General features: G+C 46.1%; 1 gene segment (V, D, J or C); it reads right to left on the bottom strand.

Annotated features, from left to right (window-relative positions):
* Positions 1-904: 904 nt before the first annotated feature.
* Positions 905-2997, bottom strand: LOC135975494 (T cell receptor alpha variable 18-like). The segment is given in 2 exon segments: positions 905-1949; positions 2201-2997. Coding segments are annotated over 2 exon segments (366 nt in total).
* Positions 2998-9024: the final 6027 nt, after the last annotated feature.

Raw genomic sequence — 9024 nt, 5'->3', positions numbered from 1 at the left:
GCTGAGAATACAACACGTCCCCATAGTATCGTCTCTAGTGACCGAATTTCAAACGCTCGGATACTGCTACTGCCTTAGAGGTGTATAAATGTCACGTCTCTAAGGGCAGCTACAACTGTGGAAACTTCATTAGAAACCAGCGCAGAGGAAGAGGGAGGAGTTCGGGGAACTCACCGCAGACGCAGGGTGTTGAGGTCAGCCTGCAGCTGAAATATCAGTGTTGTTAAGGGGAGGAGGATGAGATTGTGGACAAGGGTCTGCTCTGGGACGCAGAGACCTGCTGTGCCACAGACTGCGTGTGACGATGGGAAATCCTCCATGCCTCAGTTTCCCTAGATGTATAAAAGAGAGGGGTTTCTTCTAACTCATAAAGGGAGTGTTGACATTTCATGACACACTCAGGTATCATTGGGACGTGGCATGAACATGTTTACCAGCAATGATGTCAAGAAAAATGTAATGGGACGAGGCGCCCCACTCTGTTGCCCTCCTATGAAATGCTCAGCCAGAACTCTTGAAAGAATTGTTTTAAATTATTTTCGTCTTTCCTCTGCTGCCTTTGCCGACAGCCTGAGTTAAAGCGAAAATCTATAGAGCATGGAAGGGTTTCCAGTGACAACCTGTGCTTATATTTCCCGGCAGCTGATGGCCATGCTTTGTCACGTTTCACTTCTCGGCTCTCAACATATATTCTTGGGGAAAGTGTCTTGCAATTAAATAGTTTCCAAACAAATCGACCCACAATGCAAATGTCTGTGAAACAGGAGTATTGATGTGACCCATGGACAGTTACCCCTTGGTTACTAAGTGCAACTGGACGCCACCAGTCACAAATGGGTATTTCTAACTATTTCCCCATATTTTAATTTGAATATTACCCCATTTAATTTGAATATACCCCCATTTCACCAAACGGACAGTAGACTGTTAAAGTACAGAGAATTTTAACTGTCTATTGTCCGTTTGTCAATGAAATTTTCAATTCACATTTTATCTCAATTTCTATTTCAAACATTAGAAACCAGCGGAGAGGAAGATGGAGGAGTTCCAGGAAACGCGGTGGGTTCAGGTTAAATCTACCCCAGATGCAAATGTCTCTACAACAGGAGCATTGATGTGACTCTGGGGGAGTTGGTAAATGCAGCTTTACCCCACCACTCAAAACCGGGTATTTCTAACTATTTCCCCAGTGTTTTAACTCGCGTATTTTATCCCCATTTCACCATAAATGAGCAATTTAACAGTATATTGTCCATTTGTAAAGGGATGTTTTCATTCGCATTTAATCTCAATCTGTATTTTCAACAATAGGTCACACGTCTACTCACCTTTAACCCTTGTTTTACTACAAACGATTTTCCCCCACATTACACCGATACAGGTCATCTCCTAAACTAAGTAAAACGGTATTAATAGTTTCCTAATTAAAGATCAGGCCCATTATCTTATCCAAGGGTGATGTTTAAATTAGCTCTTTAAATAAACATGTAACTGTTGTGGGGAGATGTATCTTTAAGCAGCGTCAGTACTCAAGTCTGTTTCAAGGCGCTGCTGCCCGTTTTAATGCCTGTACCATCCCCTGCAGCAGGGCTGGGAGGGGTTTTTGTACAGCTCTGCTATGTGGCTCTGTCACTGTGCCAGACGCAGGGCGCAGAGATACACCGCGGTGTCTGCCAGCTCCAGGGCTGCGATGTTCAGAACTGTGGAGCTGTCATCAGCCTGGGAAGAAAACCTCTCCTGGGCGAAACCTGCGGTATCGCTGGCCCTGTTCCCCTTTGCTCCTCTCAGGAGGATGTACTGCGGGGCTCGGTTCGGATACTGACGGTACCAGTAGAGATAGACGCCAGCAGTGTAGCTGGTTTCATAAGAAAAGCTGAGAGTCACGAAGCCTCCTTCTGACCCGGACACCTCGGGTTCCTTGGACCGGACCGAGTCACTCAGCACCGCACCTGCAACAAGACACTCACGTTCAAGGACAGCCAGGTGCATTGGCAGGTCAAGGATGGAAATTTTTAAAGAGCCCAAGGGGTTTATCCGCCTAATTTCGAACCAATTAAGGTTAGCCCAAAAAACAAGGTTAAGGGTAGTAGCGGCGTTCGGATCTGGGTCAGGGTTAGGATCAGAGTTCGGGTTCTGGGTAGGATGGGAGTCGGGAGCCGAATTCCTTGACGCTTCTTCCAAAAACCCAGAGCCCGGTTACCTAGTTGGCTAAAGACCCAAAGGCTGAGAATGAAACGCGTCTCCATGGTGCTCAGACAGCGGCAGCCGGACAAGCTGAGGGGTCGCTGCGAGAAGAATTTAAAGGCAACTTCTCGGAGGGACTGGGAGAGGTTAATGCGAGAGCAGCCTAGCAGAAGAGGGAGGGGTTCGGGAAATGCATATCAGACACAGGAAAGGGGCTGGGTTCAGATTAGTCGGCAGCTGAAGCTCAGGTGAGAACTCGTGGGAGAAATTCCTTCCTCGGCACTTCCGGGAAGGTCGAATTCTGACTTTCTGTTGTTTTTTATTATTGATTTTCCTTTTTATTGTCCTTTTTGTTGCTACTTGGTGAGAACTGAATTAAAGACATTGTGGGAAGACTTAAATTCTGTGTTCTGTGTGCTGGTTTTGTGGATGTGGATTTTGTGTGTGTCTGTCTCTGTGTTTGCACGTGTGTGTATGTCTGCATGCTTTTGTGTGTTGTGCCTTTGTGTATCTACCCCATTGGCCCCATGCTGGTTTACTCCAGCTAGGGGAATCCAGCCCCAATGGGAGAACAGCTGATTGATACCTGTGGTGGACCTGGCCCAGTTGACTCCATCTGCCCCACAGTGACTCACCTCAACTGAGGAGCAGACCCACTGTGGGTAAACTGACATCAATCTGGGGTAACACAACGGTGAATGAGGCCCAGAAGGCTTCAAAGGTGTCAGGTCGTGTGGTTTATACTAGCCCCATCATCTGGTTTAATCATCTGTCTGTTGCCTGGGGATTCTACTCTGCAGTTGTGTTTCTCATGGCGAGAAAGCCCAGCGGGTGGGTTTTTGTACAGGGCTCCCTATTAAACGCCTCACAGTGTCTTCCCGCAGAGCACAGAAATACAGCGCCGAGTCCGTCGGCTCTAGCTCTTTAATGGTTAAACTGAAGAATTTAAAGGATTTGCTGAATTGTGCAGAAAACCGTCTCCCGGCTCCATTCTTTTGAGCGTTACTCTCATCTGTTCGGAAGAGGAAATCCATTGTCCCTGATCGGTGCTGTCTGTACCAAAATAAGTAGAAATACTGGTATCCCGTGGAGAAAGTACACTCCAGGGTGACAGTCTGGCCCCCCAACTTTGCCAGCTGCCCTTGTGTTTGGGTGACACTGCCTTGTCCCTGGCTGAGACCTGCAGGGAAGGAAAGAGAAAAAGTTAATCCTAATTAAGCATGTAAAACTATTGCACATCGACAGCCAGTCTCGCGTGAGGAGAAGAGAGGCCTTTTAGGACTCACGGCCTCCCAGAAATGAAAAGGTTCTTCATGTGCATCTTGTACAAAGAGACTAACTCAGACCTAGAATAGAGGATTGGTTTGCCCCGCTTCTAGTAAGGCAGCAGTGAAGTTGGGAATAGAACCCAGGAGTCCTGAATCCTAATCGTCCAAGTTCTAACCACGAGACTTCGATCCCCACTCAGAGCTCGGTATAGGACCCCAGAGTCCTGATTCTCAGTCTAACTGCTTTCAACCACCAGACTCTCCTCCTCTCCCAGAAGTGGGACTAGAAACGAGAAGCTCAGACCCCTTCTTTTAACCCGTTAAACTCCTGCTCTCCTCCCTGGGCTATAAAGAGAACCCAGGAATCCTGGCTTCCAGTTTCCCCCTGCTCAAACCCAATAGATAACAGAAGTTCTAACATTCGTTTCCCCTTTTAGCGGCCACTTACTCAAAGATAGAAATGCTGTTACTGTCCAAAGCAGGATTTCTGGAGCATTCATGATTAAATACATTGTTTCCAGATCCTCAGGGGCTCAAGTCACCACAATGATGTGTGTAATACAGGGACCTGGACAGAATAGAATTTTATGGTGAAGTTTCTCTCACAGAATCAAACTAGAGAAATTAAATCTGTGGCAAGACCATTTCGTCCTCTCCTACAGACCCCAGTTGAAGGCTGTTTCCCTCAGCAGGTAACACAGCTAATACCCTCCGGTAGCGTTTACCCGCTGTGGGTTTGGCTTCTTCCTGTCACGTGACACATTTCTGGCCTCCAGATCTCTTTAGCAGCTCAGTAGGAGCAACTTAGTTCTGTCTCATCTTCGGAGACGGGAGTTCAACAAGAATCACAAGGTCGAGCGGGGTTTTACTTTTTAAAAAAGCTAACACCACCCCGCCCCGCCCCCAAAAAGTAAGTGTACATGGATCCCATTTCCACAGATCTGGTCAGGATCCCCCTGCTAACACCCCAGAGAAATATTGTGTGAGGGGTTATTTCTCCAGAGTGAAGCAAAATTAAGCCCGTTGACTCACGACCTGGGGATCTGGGCCATTGACTCTAATGGAGCCACCTTGATTTACACCAGCTGATACTTTGCCCCGTTTACGCTACTGGAGCGAGGTCTGATTCTTACCTGCGGGGGGCTGGCCCCAAAAGTGCAGTGCAGAAGGTGGCAGCCTGCAAAGACCTTAAAAAATACTAGCCACTCCAGGCTTGTATTAAACTCCCGAGGGAGCTATTCATGGGAATTGCGGTGTGACAGTTATTGACATCTGAGCTCATGAGGTTCTGGGTATTGTGGGGAGGTGGTGGGGACGGTTCCTGGAAAAGGGGAACATTTCCACACAGTTAGTGCCTATGCGGTTTCCGTCACACCTGCACCGTTTAGTTCAACCCCTTGCTTGTGGCTTGTTGTGTCTCTTTACACTGATTTCTATCTGCGCCAGTTTTGTCTCCGAGTCAAGAGAAAACTGATCACTGGATTTTGTAAAGGCCCCTCTATTAACCCACCCACCATGGTAACCTAAGGCGCTCTCAGGTATAGCACAGAAATACATCGCCGAATCGCTCCGTTCTAACTCCGCCATTCTCAGACCCACGTATGTTTCGGCTCGCCTGAAGTCCAGTGAGAACCGGCTCCCAGCCCAGTGTGACAGAGTCGCTTTGTACCCCGGTCAGCTGTCCTTGTCTTTGGGTGACACTGTTCTTCTCGGTACTTAACCCTGAAGGGGGAAAAAAAGTAGATGCAAATTCACTATAAAAATTAGCACAGTTGTGTCTGCTGTCAACTGAAGATCTCAAAGCGCCGCTCTGCAATATATAATTATTTCTCGCTCTATCGCTGTATTTTTTCTCATTCATTTTTAGAAAGCCTCAAGCGGAAATTTTCAAAGCCGCCCACGAGATGCAGATGTTTTAAAATCGATGGGATCTGGGTGTCCAAATCCGATAGGCAGCTCTGTAAATCCCAGACCTAATACAGAATGGCATTTTTTTAATATTAAACGGGATTCCCATAAATTGGTAATTTATAATATGTTAATCTGTATACATGGATATAACATTTTCCTCACTTTTCAGTACAAAATTTGTCTCTTTGTCTGTTTTAACTCATCAAACCCCTATATGGCCTTTGGAAGCTGATTTAAACTGATTACTTTTATAGCCTAATAGCTTCCTTTAACGGGAATACAAATATTGTGAGTGGAGGGGGTGAAGTATTAGATGTGTCAAGATATCTTGACTTTCGTAAGTTTTTGGCTACTGTCCTGAAAGACCTTCTCGTTAACAAAGGAGACCAATAGAGCATAGATGGAGATACTATAAGTAAGTGGGTAACTGGTTGGAAAACCATTCCCAGAGAGTAGTTATCAGTGTTTGACAGTCATGCTGGAAAGGCATAACGAGTGGGGTCCCACAGGGATAACTTCTGGGTCCGGTTCTTTTCAATATCTTCCTCAATGATTTAGATAATGACATAGGTCAGTGCTCTTCACCATTTTTGAAGTGGGGGGCACTTTGGCAAAATAACCCCACCCTTCAATATGAGAGTCAAGGTGTGGGATGCGGGGGTAAGCGCTCCGGGGTGGAGCTGGGGATGAGAGGTTCGGGTGCACAGGGGCTCAGGGCTGGGGCAGCTGGTTGGGATGGGGTGGTGAGGGATCTGGTTGGGGGTGCGTGATTTGGGCTGGGGCCAGGGATTGGGAGTTGGGGTGCAGGCCGGCTGCCCTGGGTCTGGGGCCGGAGGGCTCCCCCAAGCCCTCTCCCTGCCAGCTGCAGCTAGCTCCAGGAAAAGGGTTTCTCTCTTCCCCTGCTGGCAGACAGCAGGGAGTTCCAGGGGAGAGGGGCCCTCTCTCCTAGAGGGAACTTATGGAGCTGCACTTAGGGTACACGGTAGCCACTGCTGGCTTGAGGGCCTTGCAAGGAAGAACACTGACATAGAGAACATACTTATAAAGTTTGTGGATGACACCAAGCTGGGAGAAGTTGCAAGTGCTTTGGAGAAAAAGATTCAAATTCACGATGATCTGGGCAAACTGGAGAAATGGTCGGAAGTAAATAGGGTGAAATTCAATAAGGACAAATTCAAAGTAAAAAGAAGAACAGGAGTACTTGTGGCACCTTAGAGACTAACAAATTTATTAGAGCATGCTCTAATAAATTTGTTAGTCTCTAAGGTGCCACAAGTACTCCTGTTCTTCTTTTTGCGGATACAGACTAACACGGCTGCTACTCTGAAAATTCAAAGTACTCCACTTAGGAAGGAACAATCAGTTGCACACATACAGACTGGGAAATGACTGCCTCGGAAGGATGTGGTAAATGAGGAGGGGGAGAGCACCCTTTTATGGACACCTAGCCACTCAGTTAGCTATAAAACTCATTCTTAGTAGTGTTATTCTATTTGCCTTACCTGTAAAGGGTTAAGAAGTCTCACTGAAATGCTTAGGTAAGAGGAAGTGAGTTGGCACCTGGCCAAAAAAGCCAATGGGAAGACTAGAAACTTTCATATTTGAAAAAAAAAATCCCCTCTGTCTGTCTGTCTGTTTTTGTTCTCTCCGCTGGAGAGCCAGAGCAGCGGGTATGCTGTAAGAAGCTTGGGCCAGATATGAAAATTCCTCAGCATTCATACCTGGAATTACTCCTTTGGAAAGTAAGTAGAACAGGGAATGTTTAGTTAGACATGATCAGGTTTACCTCTTTATTTGAGCTTGTGGATTCCTCTGTGCTAAACACAGGTGCTTTTGTTTTCTTTTTGTAACCTTTAAGCTGGACCCCAGGGAAGCCATTCCTGGTGTTTAATCCTTTTCAGTTGCACTTCTAATATCTAGCAACACCCTGATTTTACCCGTTTTCTTTCTTTTTTAAAAAAATAAAAAATACCTTTTTTATGAACATGATCGTATTCCTGTGTCTTATGAGGTAAAGAAGCTTGTGCACAAGTTATTCAGTTCGCTGCTAAGAGGAACAAAGGGTTCCAGGTTCAGCTGGTGGCAACAGCTGATTACCTTTTCTCTTTTCTTTCCTGGCTCTTTCCCGGAGGAGGGTTGAGAGAGCTTGAGGTTACCCCACAAGAACGAATTCTCAAGTGCGCCTTCCTGGGCTCTCACGGGGGTTTCCATTTGGGTGGTGGTGGCAGCGATTGGACCCAAGGCCAGGGGATCTGTAACCTTGGGAGTTTAATACAAGCCTGGAGCTACAGCCCACTTCTTCGGATGCATAGAATGGAACATATATTGAGGAGATATATACACACACATACAGAGAGCATAAACAGGTGGGAGTTGTCTTACCAACTCTGAGAGGCGAATTAAGTAAGAGGGAAAAAAAACTTTTGAAGTGATAATCAAGATAGCCCAGTACAGACAGTTTGATAAGCAGTGTGAGAATACTTACAAGGGGAGATAGATTCAATGTTTGTAATGGCTCAGCCATTCCCAGTCTCTATTTAAGCCTAAATTGATTGTATCTAATTTGCATATCAATTCAAGCTCAGCAGTTTCTCGTTGGAGTCTGTTTTTGAAGCTTTTTGGTTGCAAAATTGCCACCCGCAGGTCTGTCATTGAATGACCAGACAGGTTGAAGTGTTCTCCTACTGGTTTTTGAATGTTATGATTCCTGATGTCAGATTTGTGTCCATTTATTCTTTTGCGTAGAGACTTTCCGGTTTGGCCAATGTACATGGCAGAGGGACCATCAGGAATCATAACATTAAAAAACCAGTAGGAGAATACTTTAACCTGTCTGGTCATTCAATGACAGGCCTGCGGGTGGCACCCAGTCACCCAGCGCAGCACCTGCAACAAGACAATCCCTCTCCGCTGAGCTTGGTCCGTGCACGCATGGAAAGATTTCCAATGATAAAATGTATTCATATATCCGGCCAGTAGGTAGCACTGCTCGCCTATTGATTTTCCACAACATGCGAAGAGACCCTGTCTGTACTCATGTTTTTAAACTCATATAAGTTCTCTAACTAATCACACACAAATATAATTTTATTTGATGTTCGGATAGAGATTTGACTCTGGTCCATTGGAAACCGGTAGCTGAACCACGCTTTACCCAACCACAAATAGGATATTCTTTTATTGCCGTAGTGTTTTCCCACATATGTCAATAAACTGAGGTTTTCACAGTTAGGATTTCTCATAAACTGGCCCCAGTTTATAATGATAAAAGTATTCCTACGATGTTTCCTGAGTGACAAAGCCCATGCACTGTGTATTCTGCAAGGGTGATGTTTTAATGGAGCTGTTTGAATGAGGATTTCAGGTTTGGGAGGAGTATCTTGAAACCAACATTCAGTATGTTTTCAACAGCGCTTTCAAGTCCCCTGCAGGACGCTGATTCCCGCATCGGTGTGCTTAACGTCTGTCTGCAGCAAGGAAAGGAGGGTTTTTGTACAGATATGCTATGTGGCTCTGTCACTGTGCCTTCTGCAGGGCGCAGAGATACACCGCTGTGTCTGCCAGCTCCAGGGCTGTGATTTTCAGAACTGTCGAGCTGTCGTTCGCCTGGGAAGAAAACCTCTCCTGGGCGAAACCTGCGGTGTCACTGAGATCTCTGTAG

This window comes from Chrysemys picta, chromosome 13 (genome assembly GCF_011386835.1).
Source record: "Chrysemys picta bellii isolate R12L10 chromosome 13, ASM1138683v2, whole genome shotgun sequence".
NCBI lineage: Eukaryota > Metazoa > Chordata > Testudines > Emydidae > Chrysemys > Chrysemys picta.
This window is presented reverse-complemented; position numbering and strand designations above follow the sequence as displayed.